General features: G+C 45.2%; 1 protein-coding gene across 1 annotated transcript; it reads right to left on the bottom strand.

The window, feature by feature from the left end:
- Nucleotides 1–2,051: 2,051 nt before the first annotated feature.
- SLC19A2 (solute carrier family 19 member 2) lies at nucleotides 2,052–13,646 on the bottom strand. The gene is made up of 6 exons (XM_086882981.1): nucleotides 13,372–13,646; nucleotides 12,613–13,218; nucleotides 9,400–9,622; nucleotides 5,788–5,980; nucleotides 4,757–4,898; nucleotides 2,052–4,526 (listed from the first exon to the last, which is right to left on the bottom strand). Exons 1-6 carry the CDS (start codon nucleotides 13,555–13,557, stop codon nucleotides 4,401–4,403), a joined length of 1,476 nt encoding a protein of 491 aa, XP_086739107.1. The 5' UTR covers nucleotides 13,558–13,646; the 3' UTR covers nucleotides 2,052–4,400.
- Between the last annotated feature and the right edge of the window lie 6,605 nt (nucleotides 13,647–20,251).

Raw genomic sequence — 20,251 nt, 5'->3', positions numbered from 1 at the left:
GCCAGCACTGTCCTTTTCATTAGCAAGAGATACTTTATGTGACTAATCACAAATCAGGGTGATTAAGACAAGGGTTAGACCCCATTGTTGGAATGTCAAGCTGTAATGTTTGGTAATAAGAACTTAATGATAACTTAATGATTTAAGGTCAATCAAAATTCATCTACGCATCCATTAACCCACATGTCATCAAATGTAGGTTTTCAGATGTTCCCATATGTGAGGAAGCTGCAGAGCATGGTAATGAAAAATGCAATGAAACCAACAGTAAAGCAGTGCAGATCTCCAAGGACAGACCCCGACATGTTGGCTGCTGTTTTCCATGTCACTAATGCATCAGACACTGTGTTCAGGGAACAGATTCACGTACAGTATGTTTCACAGACAAAGGCTGCATGACACCTCCAGTGCAATATTAAACAAGCACCTTAACACCTTTTTTATGTAGTGTAGGAAACAGTTTACACTGTCAAAAGCCACTGGGAACAGGGTTCAGAGCATCCAGTCTCCTGCCCCTCCATAGCCAAAGTCCCTCTTTTCTTCCCAGTACTTGGCTATGATCACACTGACAGAGAAGAAAACACAACCGCTTCCACACAGAGCCCTTCCCTTTCCCTGAGAGCGCTGCCAGAGCAGCCGGCTCTGTCACACACGCACACAGCCTCAGCAGGGGTTGAGTGTAGCCCTGGAATCCTGCCTTGCCCTGGCAGCCTCTCACAGCCCCTGCTAGCCCAGGGGGACTGCAGGTGGGTGCTGCTCCTGAAACAGCAGCCTCTGGCAGCTCTGCCTATCTCTTGCTTTTTGGACAGAACAAGCCCAGCACCCTGTCTCTCACTGTAGCAGTGATCCCAGGAACTACACCTCATCCTCCCAGCATCACAGCAAGCCCAGCGCAGGACAGAGATTCATCTGTAACACTCACCTGCAGCAGCCCCCAGCATCAACTGGAACAAAGAAACAGTCACAGCACCCCAGGCAGACAGGCGTGTGTAGCGTTTATCTCATCTCCGCCAAACCACACTGCCTGCTCGATCTCCAGCGCAGAAATTCCGCTCCTGCACAGCAGCTCTGTGCCCCTTTCAGCTCTCTCAGCTGTACAAGATGTGGCAGGATGCGATGGGAGGAGCAAGGATTGCCACAGTTCACGTGGACTCGCTTCGCTTGCAGGAGAGAGCAGCCTTTCACCAGAACCAGAGGAGAATCACTTGAACCCACCTAAGGGAAATGCTATAACTGTATGACCTACTAATATTCCTGACATACACAAGCAGAGATTTTAATCCCCCACACTGTCAAGAAACTCATCCCTCCACAGCTGACCCTGTATTCACCCAGGGAAGGCAGATGAATGAAATTCAGAACCTGCCAACAGTCCTGTCCTTCAGCAATAACACTCAGCAACAAAGCTCTGAAGGAAGCATGTGTAAGAAAACCTCCCTTCCTCCTTTCCTCCCCAGAACACTCCTTTTCTCTTGTTTTTGGTGCTGGGCAGAGGGCTTGTTGGGCTAACTACCCAACACAAACCACTGTACCCTCCAGCCTAGCCTGTATTATGAGGTACAAGCCATGTCTTCTAGAAACACAGCACAGGAGAGCCTTATAAGGCAGGAAGTGCCAGGATGGGGAGCTTACAACATTTTTCCTTTAAGGCCTCAATTTTGTGATTAGGTCAATGTAAGTAGAAAGGTCCTGCATGGCAAACCTACACCTGCTTTCCCTCACTGTAACCCCCAGCTAGACCAGAGCATCCAGGGCTACCCTGCACTGGTGGGTGATGATCTCCCTCACCAGACCAGTCTGCACTGCAATTAGAATGGTGCTTCTGGACTGCTCAGCACTTAAGAATCCCCAATACAAGACACTTGCACAGTTACGCAAACTCACAAAAGCCAGCCAGCAACTATCAGCTTCTTAAAGTCTTGCTTCTTTTTGTATGCTTTGTTCTAAATTGTTTTTCTCTTTGTTACAAAGATGCTCAGAACAACCTACAGCAGCAATGCTGTGGATTAGCAGGATATCAAAACAGAAAAAAAAGCACTGACCACACAGGATATCTCAGAGTATTTTTATTTAACAAAAATAGCTGTTTAATTAGAAACCAACAATGTCCACATGGTTACAGATTTTCATAAGAATCATTGTTAACTCTGCATACAGCTCCAATCAGGCTCTATAGTCACCACATCAGCACAGCAACAGCACAGCTCAGAACCTGAACAACATCCAGGTGTGGCTTCCATACATTGTGGGCCTGAAGACACACCCAACGTAGCAAGGTTTTCTATTGCTACAGTTTCATTACTTTTGGTACAAAAATCACTGATATTGCTCTAAGTCATTAGTTAATTTGTGACTTGCATTTAAAATAACCGGGCTCTTCCCCATCAAAGATTTGATATCTGTATTTAAAGTACGATTAAAACTGAGCTGCTGCTTTTGGTCACTTGACAGGAGTGCTGTACATCCACTCCCCCTGCCTTGCTCCAACTGCCATCAGACCAAGGAACTCAAAGGACAGACTATCCTTGTCCCAGCATAGCTCATCAGCTAGTATTTCATGGCTTCAGATATTATTATTTTTTTTAAAAAAAACAAAAAAACTATAGAGAAAGGAATATATACATGGGTGGCTTCAAGTTTCCATTTCAGGATAAGGCAGTTAAGGCTACATGTGTAAATGCCAGTGCAGCTGAGCCCCTCTTTAGGGGGCTGATTCAGGAGGCAGCCTGCAGAAAGAAAAGCTTTGGCAAGTGGGCTCCCCTGAGCAGCCGGCCTGGAAGGGCTCCCTGGATCCCAGGATCCCATGCCAAACACATAAATCATGCACCTTGTGTGGTAAAGGCTGAGGCTCACAGAAAGTGATGAGAAATGTCCCAGCCAGGGGAAAAACACCTTCCCAGACCCTATACTGTGAAGTCTCCATGGCACTAAAAGCAGGTGATGAACCAAAGCTGCTTCTTCAGCTGAAAGAAGAAAGAAGCTCTTACGAACACAAAGAGAGAAGGCACAGAGGGAAAGGCTGCATTGCACCTTCTCCTTTGCCAGCTCCCCTGTACACTCAAACTCACCACAACCTGCACAGCAACAGTCACACTCCATAGGCATTTGCTGCTGTGCTGGTCATGCTGCCTGAGTATCCAGGTACCCAAGCCCAGGACAAGTCTGTGCAACTCCCCCTAAGTGTTGAAGCAATTTGGAAAAGATAAATTATTTTAAAAATCAGGTATGAGGCAAGTCCCAAATTGCTTAAACTGGGCAAAACAAAAGAATTGCCCACTCTAAACATTCATTGTTCTGCTTATGTGGAAAGAAGAGGTAGAACTAGTGGACAGAGATCCATCAGAAGCATAAAGGCATTTTAAAATATCGGTGGAAAAATGACAGACCATAAATCATCATTTTCCAAAGCCTCAGGCAGTCATTCTCCTAACTACCATAATTGAAAGTGTCAATTTAATCACCACAGTCACAATTCTCTAAGGGCACAAAGAATACCTTAAAATCCTGTGAGTTACCTTCCTTCTCAGTGCTATACTAACATACACCACCCCCTGAAACAGTCCAGCCCGTGGGTTGTGAGGCAATGACTCCTGTAATCACAGGAACCTGCAGCCCTAAGGGACAGAGGCAAAGCTATCCAAGGGTTCCTTGGATTAGCATTTTGCCTACTTCAACCCCCTCTAAGTGTCCCCTCCAGTTACAATCCCTTGGGCACAGGCCTTTGTGGCACAAGTAGTGCTGCTGACAGCCCTTCCACCAGTGCCACAGATTCCCCAGGACAGTTATGTTTTTGGGGAAGCACCATGATCAGCTAAGGTAAACCTCTGGCAGCAGGGATGACAGACAGGAACAGGAGAAACAGTACAAGCTCCTCAAGGAAGCATGTGCGTATGCAGAAATGTACGTGTAGCAGTCCTCAGCACAGAGCATCCAGCATCACAGGGCAGCTTCAGAGAGAGCCACACTGCAGAGCACAGCCCTCAGGCTACCTCCTGTCCCAGGCCTGGGGCTCTCCACAGAGAGCTCTGTTAGTGTGCCCTCATTTCAGCCCTGTAGCAGCACCTCAAGATAGAGAGCAGCAGCTGACCAGACAATCACAAAACTGCCTGCAGATGGACAGTGTTAGACTAAAACCTCCCAAGGTTCTCATTCTTTGAGAAATTTACTGTTCTTTGCTGCACATCCCATACATGCAACAGAAGAACAAAAGGCATTTTAGAAAGAAGATATTTGTTCTTACTTACGTAAGAGCTAATACATTCACCTTCTAAAATGTGCTACTAATATAGTATAAATACAGATCATATACCATTAAGGTGACTGCCTTGGGAAGAAAAGGCAGAGATTAAAAACAGACCTATTTCTTCATATGTAGTCACCAAGAGTCTTTGCTTGGTGCACTACTGGCTTTCAGGAGATCTGCTTTGCACCTGCTCTTGTCTTCTGTAAGCTCTCACAATATTGCAGATGCCGCTGACCAAGAACACCAGTGAGATGGCCGCAAAGTAAGAGGCGTAAATCATGAACTGCAGACAAGATGAAAAGAAAAGAAGTGGTTAAACCAAGCAGTTACCAGATTTATAGGAATGTTAATAAAATAAATGAGTTCCCTTCCACTTCCAAAATATCAGGAATCAGCGGTTATTTCTCTGTCAAATCCTTGACCCAGAAACAGGTAGCTGAGAAGCTTTACAGCTTGGTTTATCTTCCTCCCTTCCCAACCTCCCATTAAGAAAGGTAAGAGCATCTATCATACCTGGGTGAAGATGTCCAAGCCAAGCCCACTGGCATCCACAACAATAACAGTGAGCAGAGTCTGAAGTGCTAAGGCAATGAAAGTATTGACCCCAAACACCAGGGCATACCGCTCCACACTGAGATTTGTGGCAATCTGGAACCTGGAAAGAAAGGGATGACCAGAAACATAAGGGGAAAAGCAGGGAAATGCATGAATGGCTGGAATGTTTTTTCTGGACAGAATGACTGTGCAGCCTGTGGAGTTACACTGACTGGTTTAGTATTTTCCACAGCTAGAACACTTTGCATGGATAGTGTCCTTTTCTAATCAGAATCATGATGGACTAATTTAGAAGCTACAAGAGACCCATAGACACATGCAACACCTTTTTTTAAAAACAAACAAACAAACAACCCACCACTTAGGGAGGTTTGTGGGTTTCAGTGTTACTGAAGCAGCCCTGCTGTCTGGTGTAGAAGGTCTTGTCCTGTGGAGAAGATGCAAGGCACTCTGACCCGAGAGCTGCTGCCAATCTCAAAGTTTCAGTCTGTGGCTGTGTGGTCCATAACTTTTTGCATCCTTCTAAGCAGAACTCCCTTTGCAGTTGCTGGTTTCAGCATCACCCCTCTTGTGCTTGAGCTGTCTTGGAGTGATTTTATGGTTCAAAACCAGCTATGCTTTCATCCCCAAAGTGACAAATAAAACTAAAGTAATTTTCCTACAGGTTAGGGAAGCTGATGCTTCATCCCAGTCAAAGCATTGTCATTTCCTCATCTGTTAACACTTTGCTCCAGCCACATTTATGAAAAACATTCCCCTAGCAATCAGCACTAGCTAATATTTAGAAGCAGTCACTTCAGTGTCACAAGACACAGTGTCACAAGACTTTTAAGCTTGGGCACACTGCCAGCCAAATATATCCCCATGCCTCAGTTTCCAACCTGAATCAAAACACAAACCCTTGCAACAGACTCTTGTTACACAGAGTAATGCACTGCTTTCACACCAGCTGTAACCTTGAGAGCAGTTTAGGTTACAGAGATACTCACGTTGCTATTGTGATTAGCATCATGTAGATAATTCTGAAGATGACATAAGATGCATAGCACACCCAGATGTTACGAACAGTGTCCATGACATACACAGCAGCAGCAATAAGAAAGGAGAATAGGGCAAGTGCCACTTCACCCCACATTGCCCAGGATGTTTTTATGTGACCCACAACAACAACTGCAACAGCTCCTGTGAAGGGAAGGAAAACATAAATCTTAGTAATTACAGTTGGAGCAATTTGGAGATGGTACCTTGGGAGCTCTATACCCCTAACAGCCAAATATGAATGAAGTGGAGTACACAAATGGGAACACCTCAGCAGCTCTCCTTTCTGATCCCTCCCTCACCTGGAACCCTGCTGTAAACTCCCATTTACTTTTACAGAAACAGAAAAAAATTACATAGATCAATGCTGACTGCTTTTTCCTTGCTGTCTCCAGAAGCATGACAGCCCCAGGCCTCAGACCACTTCTACTCAGTCCTCTGTGCTTGACTGTGGCAGTGCTGTCAATAATTGGGCAATTTCTGTTGAGAAATGGAAACCTGGTTCTCAAAAGCACTCACCCAATTATTTAGTGGTGCTGTAGCAGAGGGTAGGAGGGATAAAGACACTACTCACTTCAGTGCACAGCTGTTAGAGCTCTCTCCCAGGAAGCAGAAAAACCTACATTTACTGTCTTCTCTACACTTGGCTGTAAGAGTAAGATGAGGAGTCCAAATCCACATCTCCTGGGATGCAGCCTAATCACAGGGTATAATCATGCACTACTGATTGTGCAAGAACAATCCTTTACAACCCAGAGAGGTTTATAACTCTGGCTGGATTTTATGAAGAGGGGATGGGGATAAAAGACAAATCATAGGACAGGAAAGCATGTGGTGTTTCCTGCAATTCAATGAGCAGACAAGGTGTGTTTCATGCACTATCATGGCTGCAGCTACTGAGAAGCCTAAATACATATGACATTAATAGAAAATTCCCATTCCAAGTAGGCCTTGTTCTGCAAACAAGCCAAATAGCAACCAACAGCATAATGGCTGTACACAGCAAACCAGACAAACAGCATACTGACAAAGGGAGGTTTACAGGATATCTCTGAAAAACAGGATTGTGTTCAGCAGCAGACGACTGCACAGAAGTGCTACAGTGCAGTATCTAAGCTCTTTGTAGCTCTTAGCTGGCTTGCTGTCTTAGAAAACCTGCAAGCACACCAAGACTCCTTATGTAGCACCAGTTTGCACAAGCCTTCAATCCTGTCAGACCTTACATCAATCTTGCAGACTGGTGAAGAAGGGCACTATGCCAAGGGAAAGGATTTATTTTCCCCTACTAAAGTCTTCTCGGTGCCTGCTGTGACATGACATAACATCTTGTTCTTTGAAAGTCTGACTCCCCAAGTAGCAAAACTCTGAGATGCAAAAAGAAGCTAAGTCCTAGAGCACTCTTCCTACTGTCTCAGCAGTTCTGAAATTTGGTAATAGACGCGAGGATCTCATGGAAATTCACAAAGTTGTACTCTCCCTATGTGCCAAGGTTGCATCAACCTGACACCAAATTAATATATTAGTCTCTTCAGTGAGACACATTCAACTGATCCACTGGTTTCACAACCCAACCTGATAAAGGATTGCCACACTCCAAAGAAGGTGCAGGGAGACAGCCTAACAGTGAGCTGCTCTCCCTAGAAGGAATACTACTTCTCTTTCCCAGGACAGGGAAAGCTTAATGAGTCACCATGCCAACTTAAACCCTTCTGCAGGGCAGGGGTGGCAACAGCACCTTAGGCAAAGGCTGTCAAACGTTGCTCCTAACTGAGCACAGAATGACTGAAAGCAATGAAAATGGCAAATCAGATCTGGGATGCAGCAGGAGAGGTATTTCTAGCACAGGAAGAAGAGGGAACAGCATGTTCTTCTGTAAGTCTGAGGCCTCACTGAATAAAGTTGAATGCAATTCTGATTATCCACCTTCAAAAAGAATCAGCTCAAACCAGGTTTGTAGGTTTGTTGCAAAGACAGGCTAGTAAGGAAGAGAACAAAAAACTTAACTTTACCAAAGAACAACTAGAAAAACCTGGCTTGTCTGGCTCAGAGCTAAATGTGTATTTGTGCTAAAATACAACCTTGGCATGACATCAGAGATAAATAAACAGCTCATTAATAAATTCAAACTGGAAATCAGAAGTTAGAGCATTTGCACTAGCACCTAGGAAGTCAGGTCAATGCATGCTCATTTTTAACAGATGTAAGGACTTCCAGTCCTGTCACACACTTCAAGCTTTTAGTTGTGAATATGAATTCATTAAACTTTGCTTCTTTCAAGCAATTAATTTCTATCAACTGGAAGGATTCTCTCTTTTGAGTAGTTCAGACTAATTTACCTGAAAACATCACCCAAAATGATTCAACTATTTATAAAAACACTTGAGGGAAAAAAAAAGGGAAACTAAAATCTTCAGTCTTACAAGAGTTTAGGTCCATTGTTCACAGGCCTTTTAAAAAGGGACCTTATTATCAAAGATGTTCATGATAAGGTTTGAAGAATACTCTTCCTGCCTTGTTTTTTAGTTTTTAAATTGTGCTGCTATTAGGCCACATTATGGGTCTTATTTTCTTTGATATCAATTCTTTTGCTTCTGGGACAAAGGTAGGGTGGTAGAGGAAGCCAATCCAAACAAGAGATAAGAGCCACAGGCTCAGGCTAGAGTGGAGAAACAGTGTATGAGAGCAAGCTATTTAAGGGCAGGTTTAGCACACCAAGAACTGAATAGACAAAGTCATCAAGTTGCCAACAGTTTCAAACCCAACTAACAGTGGGTTGTGGACCAGCTTTTAGAACTATAAACCAGCCACAGCTTCCTACTGAACTTCAAGCAGAGGCTGACCACGCCCAAGGAAGCACTAATAATTTGCTTGTGTACCTTGGTTTCTTTTGCCCCCAAGTAGGTGAGGTCCACAGCAGATGATGGAACAATGACTCCATCAAAGAAAAGGGAAATTCTGTAGCAACATCTGTAAGGGTATGTTAGCTATTTTAAAAAGGTATTGTCCTAGTTCTGGTAATGAAACAGTATTAAACAACTTAATAAACAAATGCTTGTGTTGACTGACCTACCTGTCCTTTTCAAGTCAACCAACTCCTTTCATCTTAATAGCTTCTGCTCCTTCCAGTGCTGAAATGACTAAACATGGCTCACTGCATGCTGTGTGTGTACAGGAAACCTTCACAGGCTCCTGGAGAAAAACCTAACAGGACCCCATGTCTGCCTCTGAGTGGCTAAAACAAACATAACCCCACTGTCTTGGTGACAGCCAAGAACACACAGTCAGCCACATGCCTGGAACCTTCTGCCAAGTATTTCAGAATGAAGATTGACTTGGGAGGTTCCTCTAAACACCTACGTACTGGATTACAAGAATCAGGGCTGCTTCAGCAACTAGCTCACACGGAGCACCCTACCTGTGCATGTCAGGGAAGACTCACCCCAAATGCCAGGGTTCACCTCTCCTGCATGCTTGGGGGAATGCATGGCACTTCCAAATCATGCTCTAGTGACCTTGAGGGAAGCAAGACATTTCTCAGAGCAGAAGCTAAGCCAGAAGCTTACCCAGGAGCGTCGAGGCCGCCTCCACAGCACCATTGTAGATGTCAGCACTGTGAGAAGGCAGCACCATCTCCCACAGGCCCTGAGCGTAGTTGATGACCTGAAAGTAGCCACAGGTGGACAGTGCCCACCACACGGACCAGCAGAGCATGGTCCTGGAGGAGTAGCACTGCAGGAAGTCCCGCCAGAGATCTTTGAGCACCTTTACGATGTCTACTTTCTGCTTCTGCATAGATTGTAGAAGAAAGGGGAGAGAAATGTTAAGTGTTTGTCTATGAATACTTCACACTGCTCCACAAAATTGCCCCTTTCAGGTGAGTGACAAGACCATTCTTGGTCACAAACCTCACAGAGTAATGAATACAAAGCTTTCCCATCCCACAGTCTCTGTGCCAAACAGGGCTGTATCCTTACATGCAGAGGAAGTGTTCAGTCCCAAGCACCCCTTCATCTCTGGCTCTCCCCAGCAGAGAGCAGGGACTGCCACATGTTATGTGAGCAACTGAAGGGTACCAGAGAAGAAACACCAGAGAACAGGACACAATATCCACTTCGACAAGACAGGATCAGAAACCAGACATTAACATCACAAAGGCAAAAAGTATCACTGACACTTTTAAGTCCTGATTCAAATTCAACCAAATTTTGTAGCACAGAGAACTTTATCTGTCCCCAAAAAGTTGATTTTCTTTAGAACAGGCATTGTGAGTTTATAAATACTCAAAGAAGCAATCTCATTACCACACACTCTACCCCTGAATGCTTCAAGGTGAGAGATGTCACCTGGGGATCTAAAGGGAAACAGAAGCTACTTCCACCAGACACTGCTGTTGCAAATGGCAGCTCCTGCACATACAAGTGACTGACAAATTGCATGAGATAAAAAGTGAAGCTTTCCGCTCCAAATATTTCTAGAAAGAGCATCAAAGGGGGAAGACCCTTAAAAATAATTGAAAATAGATCAATTCTAGCAACAATCAAAATTGCTTTCTATATATACTGTTACAGTCCTGTTCTTTACCATTTTATATCAACAGCAGCAGAAGAAAAGACCATGTCTTCACTTTGTAGACAAAAGTTCCTGGTTACATTTGCTGCATGCACACATATGCAGACATAGTGTAAACTCTGTAAGGCAAGACCCTTCTAGGCTGAGTAGGAGGAGCAGTTACTTCATTTGAGACCGGGCAGAACCCCAAGGCCCACCCAGCACCTCAGGCCCCTGTGAACTTGGATTCCCTGCAGGGAAACACAGCACTGTCACAGGACTGAGCTATTGCACATTGTGCTGTCACACGTCCAGTTTCAGAGTGGTTTCCAGACAGCAGCAGCAACTTTGAGCTCCTGGCATTATGCCCTTTCCCTGGGGGAATCATGCAGTGTGTGCCTGGGAAAGACTATATTCCATGAGCAATAAAACTAATTTCAAAAAGTTTCTACTAAAACCCCAAAAAAACACAGCCTGAAACCTGTTCTGAACTTCCTTTCTCCCACCCCCTCAAGCATCACTGATTTCTAAGCATCTTTATCAAACACCACAGTCCCACTGGGGCTTTGCCAATGGCGTAACTCTGCATGTGGATACCGTTCCTCCAAAACACAACAGAACTTGTGGGAAGAGGTGAGCTTGTGGCAATGTGACTTTAGCACTTAACTCCCACACAGACGATTTCACACGAAGCTCAAGTTTAGGTGCAGGAAAACAAGAGAAGGGAACAGTCACACACAATGCCAAAACTGATTTGGCTGTTCAGCCCCAAGCATGTGTCTGATAAGGCAGAAAGCCCCACTTGCCCTGCCTGTGCCTCTTCAGTACAATTATTCCTACAGCCATCCACGTTTGTGAAATGTGGCTGCTGTTACCTCAGTAAGAAGGACAATCATCACACTCCAGTGCTTCTCAGCCTTCAGCACCTGGTGTAAGTGACCTCTGCTGAGTTAGGCAGGTGTGCTTGCTCCTTTTCTAAACTTTTCTGCACTACTTTGGTACTGCATGTACTCTCACAGGAGAGGAGTAAGGTAAACAAAAGGGACAGATAAGTTATATGTTTATGGTATAGAATGTCTTAACAAATACCCTTCAGCAAGCAAGCATAACTCGGGTAGAAATATCCTTGCTCACACAAGATCGTGCTGGATGGGGCAGGATTAAGTCCCTGGAATGTTAATACCTTTAATTCCCAGCTGTAGCTGGAAAAGCAGAAAGCAGCCCTGGATGCTGCCTCCCCCAGCTAACTGTGGCATACTTGCTAAGAAACACCCACTGCTGACTAATCCAGCAGCTGCGCTTACCTTCTGACCTGTCCTCAGAACCAGCACGGCCTCCTGTCCAAGGAGCAAGGCTGGCCTCTCCCCAGGGCCTTGAATCCCCCTGCCTGGAATCTCCACATCTTTGCATTCCGTGGAGCAGTGTGGCCAGCAGGGACCTGCCCAGCAGGCAACTACACACTCACACTGGTCCTCAAAACTGAAGGCTGCTCACCCACGGTAGGACACAGCACGTCCCTCCACCGAGCAAGGGTCCCTGCACTTGTTTCCATACAAATGACTTTGCCAAGTTATGCAGCCCACAAAAGCCACATGTCACCTTGACATTCTCAGGGGCTGCATTAAACAGATATTATGCAGATATGCTTCCTGCAATTTATCCACATTCTGCCTTTCTACAACTAATCAATGTCTGCTTCCAAGTGCACTCAAGAACTACTGCAGTTTCTTTCCTAGACCAGCTTCCTTCCAGGATCGTACGATAAACCCCAATTATTACACAGCATATTACAGCATATCTTGCACAACAGTTGGAATAACAGTGTCAAAATGCGAGTGCAAGAAGAATTATCTTTTTTTTTCTGCAAGTCCCTGGGTGCATCCAGGAGCACACACAGAGTTCGGACATGTGCTCAATGTTTAGTGTCCCAGAGATGTCCCTTGTTTTCTACTGTTGGATGGCAATCTGATGGCCCAGAGCACTCAAACTGCAGCCGTGTGAAACATGAAGAGCAAGTTCAGAAAAACTAAGGAGCAGCCTACCACGCTCAAACAGCAAAAGGATGCCAGTAATAATTCCCCCGTGCCATAAATAAGGAAGTGGAACAAGTAAAGGGATACTTTTTTGCTGTTACATATTACATCTCTACTGCTACATACGTATATGCATGTGTTACAATCACATCTGAATGGCACCTTCTGCTCTTGTAAACTCAGGGCACAACTCACCCGTTTCTCTGCTGAATGACCCTCCCCATTTAAGGGAACTTTTGTCTCATCCTCCCAGCCAGGTGCCCTCTGCACATCGGGATGATCCTGAACAGCAGCTCCGTTTTTACAGTCCATGACCTTCATTTCACAACCAAGCCGCTGACTTGTGAGGTGGTGAAAGAAAAGGCTTTTTTGTGGCATGGGCAGGAACCACGCTGTGCCAAAGGCAATGGATATGCTGGTTAAGGAGATAACGTTCAAGCTGAAGAGGGACCATCCCGCCACTGACACAAGGACCTGCCCGGACACCGAGCCCACTGTGTAGCCCACCAGGGTGGCACTTCGGCAGTAGCTGGTGACCTTCTGGTACAGATTGATATCGACGACACTGTAGATGTAGGAATAATAGGCGATGTCGGTGGCAGTCCCCATGCCGTAGAAGAACTCAAGGAACTGGATGGCCCGCAGCCCCTGGGCGTAGAGCAGCATGAACCAGGTGACGATGAGGCTCAGGCCCTGCAGCAGGACCACGGGCTTGTACCGCAGGTAGTCCGTGGCCAGGAACACGGGGAAGAGCAGCGCCAGGTAGGAGTAAGTCCACACCGGGAAAATCTCGTTGAACACCTGCGGAAGGGAAAAGGCAGCGGTGAGCGCCAGCACCCGCGTATTGCCAACAAAGCACAGACAGACAGACAGACAGACAGACAGACAGACACACAGCCCGCGGGGGGGGGGGGGGGGGGTTGGGGGGGAAGAAGGCACACGGGAACGCGGTACCTGGGTCTCGGAGAGGTTCTTGTAAGGTCCCAGCAAGTACCGGGTGAGGAAAGGCTCCGACGGCCGCACGCTGCAGAAGAAGCCGTAGGCGCAGAGCAGTGCCGTGGGCAGCGCCCAGCAGCAGGCGCCGCCGTCGGCAGCCCGGGCGGAGCGCCGCGCCGGCTGCTCCCCGTGCGAGTCCGCCATACCGGGCCGGGCCGGGCCAAGGTCGGGCCGGGCCGGGGCCGGAGGCGCTCCCGGGGCCCGAGGCGCCGGTGCGGGCGCGTCCCCGTCACCTCCCGGGAGGCGGCTCCGGCCGCGGCCGGCGGAGCTGCGCCCCACGCTGATTGGCCGGAGAGCGGGAGGCGGGGCCCCGGACCGCGCTCGGATTGGGCGAGGCCGCCCTCGTGGGCGGGGCCAGCAGCCGCGCTGGCGGGAGAGGCGGGGCAGGGCGGGATCCCCGCGGGTCGGTCGTGCCCGGAGCTCCTCCCCACGTTCCTCCGGGAGCAGGTACGAGCCTTCTCTGGAAACCCTTCAGCACAGAGATCCCTGCCCGCTGTGCTGTGCTCGTTCAGGCTTTCCTGGCCCAGACTCCTTCGGCCGCTGAGCCCTGCCGCTTTCTTCTCTTTCCCGAGATAAGAGCATGGATCATGTCTGTGGTTTAATAAAGCAGCACCTTGTGGTCCATCCAGAAGAAATATTAGACAAGCGGGAAAATAAAACTATTACATTTGAAGTCATTATCTAAGTTTTTGCCCAGTACTACTCTTCCTGGAGGTTTGCCAATCCTCTGAACTATTTGCCATTTTTCTTCTCAATCTATTCCTTTCTATCTACTTGATTTACCTTTCTCTTTGCTCCACTCCCTTGATCTCCACGGCATTGCTTCCACTCCTAGGGCTTCCTACTTTATATATACAGTTTGTTTTCCACACTGACTGATGTCAGAGAGAATTCACACCAGGGGTCAGGCCTCCCACCTGTGCAATTACATATCCTGTCTCCTAGGCATCTGGATATACAGAGTTGGGTGGGAAAGAACAAGTTCTTCTCAGCCCCAGAATAAATTCCTTGTAGAGCAGGATTTTATTACCATCTATTACTATTATATATTTATTACTATTTTATTACTGTTATTAGCATAATCACACCTTAGTAAATATAGCTACAAAGAGGATTTGGGCTGTAAGATTACTCAGCTGTCTGTCAAACACAGCTAAATATTTTGGTCTTGATCATCTGGTATCAGTGGTTTGCTGCTTTCTGGCTGTCCTCTAGGTCTACCAAAATTTCCTTTCTGTTTTTCTCCACATTCTCCTCTGTAGGAAACCTGTGAGGTTTATTAGGGAAAGAAAAAATAAAATATTGCCATTTCATTACCCTTTGGCTTGAAGCAAAAGTCTACATAAAAAGAATCAGTTCCTGTTAATATTGGCATCCATTTCAGCCACGGGCAAGGAACGGCTGATCTTTTCAAACAGCATGGTTAGAGTGAAATGAGCTGAAACAACGAGTGATAAAAGCGTTGCCAGGGGTTCCCTCTCACTTAGCAGCACCTCTGTCCTGCTGGCATGTGGCCCAGGAACAGGTAATAAAGGGATATGGGCTGTAAGCAGGTGTTGTGCACCCTCTGATCAGTCGGGGCCATCACTTCCTGCCGAGAAGGGACGGGAGGAAAGAACAAAACCTTGGAGTTCTTGGTGTGCCCTGCCCGGAGGCAACAGTTCCCACAACTTCCAGGCTGCTCACAGGATCTCATGGGCGGCCTTGGTCTTTTCCAAAACAACAATCCTTAGAGTTGTGCCACTGGAGCTCAAGTGCTGTTTCCAGCAGATTAGAACAAGTTACATCAGTTCAGCCCTTTTCCTTAAAAAAAAATACAGTCAGGCAACCTACATTTCTCCTCCAAAAACTGGAACAGAAAAAGAAACTGCAAAATTTGGATTTAAGTACTCCATGTTTTCTCAGGGTTTGCTTTGTTCTTTTGAGAACTTGTTTTATTTTCATGGAATATTTTCAGCCTTTGGGAACAAGATAAAATTTTATTCCCTGTTTTTTTTTGTTTTTTTTTTTTACTTCTATCTCTTCTCTCTTAGCCTTCCTCCACATCTTCTCTTTCCATCTCCCCACTCTACTAGAAAAAGTAAGGAAAGGTTAAACATGTTTGATAGTAAAAACCTCAACATTTACAATTTTTTTTTCTAAGATGGAAGACATAAGCTGTGAAAAATAGGGGTTTTCACACTTTCCTTAATCTTACCCATTTCTTTCTTCTGCAGTGTATTGTGGAGGAATTAATAAAATACATGTGCATGAAAAGTTCTCCTGAAGTCTTGACAAATTGTTTAGAGAAAATCTTCTGTAAATTAAAAACTTTAAAAACTGCACTCTTATGAAGCTGCTGTTCAGAATGCTTCCTCAGTATGTGAGCACGAAGATGGTACAATTATTTCAGAAAGTATCCAGAAGGAGACAATAAAACAGATTTGTCTTTTGCTGAGCATGGAAGGAACAAAGGCAGAAATGTGACAAACATCAGCCACCACTTCTATTATTTTGGCCATTATAACTAATATGGGGAAGTAGACTCCCCATATATATAGTAGTATCTATGTTGGAATGAAATAGAATTAACAAGGACAAAAAAAATCCAAGTTATTTCTGAAATGCAGGATGATTAGTTTAGATCAAAGGCTACAGATAGCTATCTGTTAGAACAGTAGACTGGATATAACCTTGAGAGGCTGTGTCTTCTACTTCCAACCCCCAACTTGATAATTTGGGGGCTTTCAACAGGAAACTCATAAATATTATGCAGCCATAGAGGGTCAATTTAAAGTCCCTGTACATGGAGGGGAAAATGCAGCATTGTAGTTCTCTGGAACAAAGCTGATACAGAAGCCAGTCTAAAATCCAAGCTTCTGAGACCTGCAGAAGCATAGGGACAAATAACCATCTCTTCAAAATATAGGAGTCATCAGGAGATAGGTTGCTATCAAAAGCCTCTGGCAGAAAACTTCCCTTTTGCCCCACACACCACAGCAAGCTCTGCATTGTTCCAATGCAGACTGTAGCAGAGAGCTGTTAAGAGATGAGGCATTCATGGCTGAATTTGAGGAATTACTTACCACAGGATATCAGGATAACTCCTGGACTAAGGTAGGTCATGTTGTACAGCACTATACAATTCCATTGTGGATGTAACAGTTTAAAATATTTTGCAGTCAGCTACATGAGGGGAAAAATGGAAAAACCACTTAAGTCTGCTACAAACAGTGGAAAAAATTTCATGGGAAGCTCTAAAAGAGAGTATAATAGTGGTGTTACAAAGAAAAACAAGAACTTAGAAGAAACATACCCTGTACTTTTATTAAATGAAGAAGCCAATAGGTTGGTCTGAATTACTTGGTGCTTGGTGTTTGTAGGTCACAGTGGGCTCAACACAGTATTGCTCCCATTAGCAATGGTGTTACAGATGTGCCCAGGAACCCTGAGAATGATCCCATGGCCTGTTTTGGAGAGTGCTGTACAAACATTCAAGAAGATGTGAGTCCCTACATGGAGGAGATTGTAATTAAAGCATGATTCAAGCACTGGGTGTAACAAACAAATGGAGAATGGGGCACAGTAATGATAGGAAAGTGTAGGTGGATAAACTGGTTATGATCTAGAGTTAGCATGAATAAACACAGCAAGAAGAGGAATATTTTACACTGATTGAGAGGAGTAACTGACTCATACGAAACAGCAGCTGGTCCACATAGGACAGTGCTGCACCTCATTTCTCTGGTGCTTCATAGTAACATTGATAAACAGTCTTCCCTAGCACATATGTGGACATGGGCAGAGCCTTTATCTTCCTCTCTCTTTTTGGCATGTGCCAAAAAATTCTTCTCCTGTCACGAAAGACATATGATGAGTATGAGTACTTGTGAAGTTGCAAGCTCTCCTTTTGCTCCTTAGCACCATCCTAAAGTGAATTATTCTGATGAACCCACCACCGTTAATGGACATTTCAGGGGGTGCTGGAGGATGCTCAAAAGATTGTTTTTTTTATCTGGAGTCCTGACCACATTCCCATTTGATGCTTTTTCTGAACAGTTCTCCTGGCACTTCACTCAGACATACTCTTGCCATGCATCCTTCACAGGCATCTCTAATACAAGAAGAGCCCCAAAGCCCAGATTCACCTTTGCATCTGTGCTAATGCACAGTTCAGGTTTACGAGTGGATGCAGAAGCAGGATCAGCACTGGCTCTAATCCATGGGTAATATACAGCTTTAGTCCTCCACCATGCTTTGCTATCCTGGTGGTGTGGAGGGAACCATCCAGTTTGCTGACTCCTTGGAACCTTGGTGAAGGTGAGCTGGCCCAGCTTCAGTGCAGGTATCCCTGCAGTGCAGGTGTTACATTCAGAACACCAGCAGAAAAACTGGCAAAAATGGAGGTTATATCTCCTCTAAAAGGCAGAGGTGTCTGTACCCATCCACATGAGACTGCCTGCACCAACTTCAGATTGTACAGGGCACTCTGTACAAACCTGTCTTAATACTGGACTACTGCATCAGGCTCTAGAGAAATTACTGTGGTGCTGCTGTCAGTACATATTTCAGAGCTGCTCAACTGTCTTTACACATACTTCCACCTCCTTTCCAATCCATGTGCAGACACAACCAGTTTCAGAGCTGTGTGAAGACGTACAGCCAGCACCTCTGGCAAGAAAATGGAAACACTTGCTTGTACCTAGTAAAGGTGGTTGTGAGTAAAGCACAAGGCTTCAAGCACAGTCACCTCTGTGCTATTGTCACCTGCAGACAGTCAGCTTTGGATTTTTGGACCTGCAGCCTCTTGGAAGCTGGAATGAGCATTAGAGGGCAGCAGCTCCCTTGCAACACTGTTTGAAGCTAAAAGCAGTTAACTTTGGACCTTTGGATCAAAAGGCCAGCGTGAAGGCATTCATCCAGATTTGTGAAATTATTTACTGTATTACTCTGAACTTTGGCACCACATTTGTCCCTCAGTTCAAAAGAGCTTATGTTTGCTAACCTTCATGCTGTCACATGCATCTTTCACCTCTGAGAAAACTGCAGGAATTATTGCTCTCCCTGTGTATTTTGCAAATAATCTCAACATACACAGGATTTCATCCCACAGTCTGCAAAAGACTGTGCAGGACTGACTGCTTTAACTACAGCTTTTCAAAAGCCTTGGCGAATTCAATCTAAGATGGCTGCTTAATAAAATAAAAACACTGTGTATGTGGTCCAGCTAGCATAGAGTTAATTTTCTCCACAGCAGCCTGTATAGCGCTGTGCTTTGGTTTTTTGACTAAACTAGCACTTATCTGATAATACACATTGGTTTAGCTGGTACTGGCAGTGTTTGCTCAGCACCAAGGCCTTTTCTTTTCCCCACCCTGCCCCACTGGTGAGGAGGCTGGGGCTGCACAAGAGGCTGGGAGAGGACACAGCTGAACCAGGGGATGTAATATCCCAGACGGTGTGACATTGTGCTCAGCAAGAAATGCAGGGGGGAAAAGGACAAAAGGGGAATGTTCAGAGTTACAGTGTTTGTTTCCCCAAGCAACTGCCAGGTGTGTTGAGGTCTTGCCTGCTTGGAAGCAGCTGAACACGTCTGTTGATGAGAAGTGGCAAATGAATTCCTTATTTTGCTTTACTTGCATGTGCAGCTTTGATTTGCTTATTAAACTGCCTTAATATCAGCCCACAAGTTTCTTTTCTTTTGCCCTTCCAATCCTCTCTCCTAGCCTTCCAGGGGAAAGTCATCAAGTGACTGAGTGAGGACTCGGCTGCCAGCTTGGGCCAACCTACTGCAGTCGTTATTGGTGTCCAATGTGGGGCCAATAAAGGATCCCCAAAGAGGATTTTGAGATAACATCCTTGATCAGAGTGTGCTAGGTAGAATTTATAGCTGTTATTGGCATGGGTTCATACTTTTTGCTTTACCCAATATTAAAGTCTGTCAAGTTAGTGACTGGTTTGGACTTTTGCTGTTTATTGTATCACTTATCATCATGCTCTGCTGTGCAAGGGAACATTTTGTTATCAGCAATGGCCTGGCACAGGGCCCAGACATCCCTGCTCTACTGGGCAGGCTGGAACACCAGTGGAATAGGGTTAATTCCCATCATAGCTGCTCACAGGGTGTTGTGGCTTAGATTTGTGACTAGGGCAGTGTAAACAACACAGGGGTTTTAGTGGCACTTAACAGTGTTTGCACTGACAAGGCCTTTGCTTTTTACCTCTCTGCCCTGCCAGTGATTATGCTGGGCATGGACAAGGGGCTGGGGAAGAAATGCAAGGAGGATAGCTGACCCCAGCTAACCAAAGTACCATTCATTAGTAAGCAGAAACAGAATCTTCAACTTGTAAAACTGATGCAGATGTACTGAGTCATACTGAGTCATGCTCCTGCAATCAGTTTTGCATTTATGTAACTTTACATTGAATTATACATGTGTGTGCGTGTATATATATATTTAAAGAACTAATTACTTATTTAGAACATTAAAGATCACTGCATTCTAAAAAACTATTTCACAGTTATCACCTAAAAACCTGGTTCTGCTGAAGTTAGCAAGCATTTATTGACTGTTTTCTAAGGTAAAACCTCAATCCAAAGTTTACATTTCTTTCTTCTTCTTTTTTTTTTAGTGAATATGGCTTGTGTTGCAATTTCATGGTGGTGTCAAAAATAAATTAAGCACCATTACAAAATACTAAGAAACCAACCTTTAAAGATGAAGCAATTATTCATACTGTTTCACTATTTGAAATTAATTCTAATTGGCACTGAAAATTTTAGTTTCCTGTTGCAAAATTTCACCATTACCAGAGCTACTACTGTAGAGGCAAGCAAACAAAATAAAATGTTGATGGC

The sequence above is a fragment of the Cyanistes caeruleus genome, chromosome 3 (assembly GCF_971803275.1).
Source record: "Cyanistes caeruleus chromosome 3, bCyaCae1.hap1.1, whole genome shotgun sequence".
Taxonomy (NCBI): Eukaryota; Metazoa; Chordata; class Aves; order Passeriformes; family Paridae; genus Cyanistes; species Cyanistes caeruleus.
The sequence above is the reverse complement of the archived record's forward strand: the minus strand, read 5'-3'. Positions and strand labels throughout refer to the sequence as shown.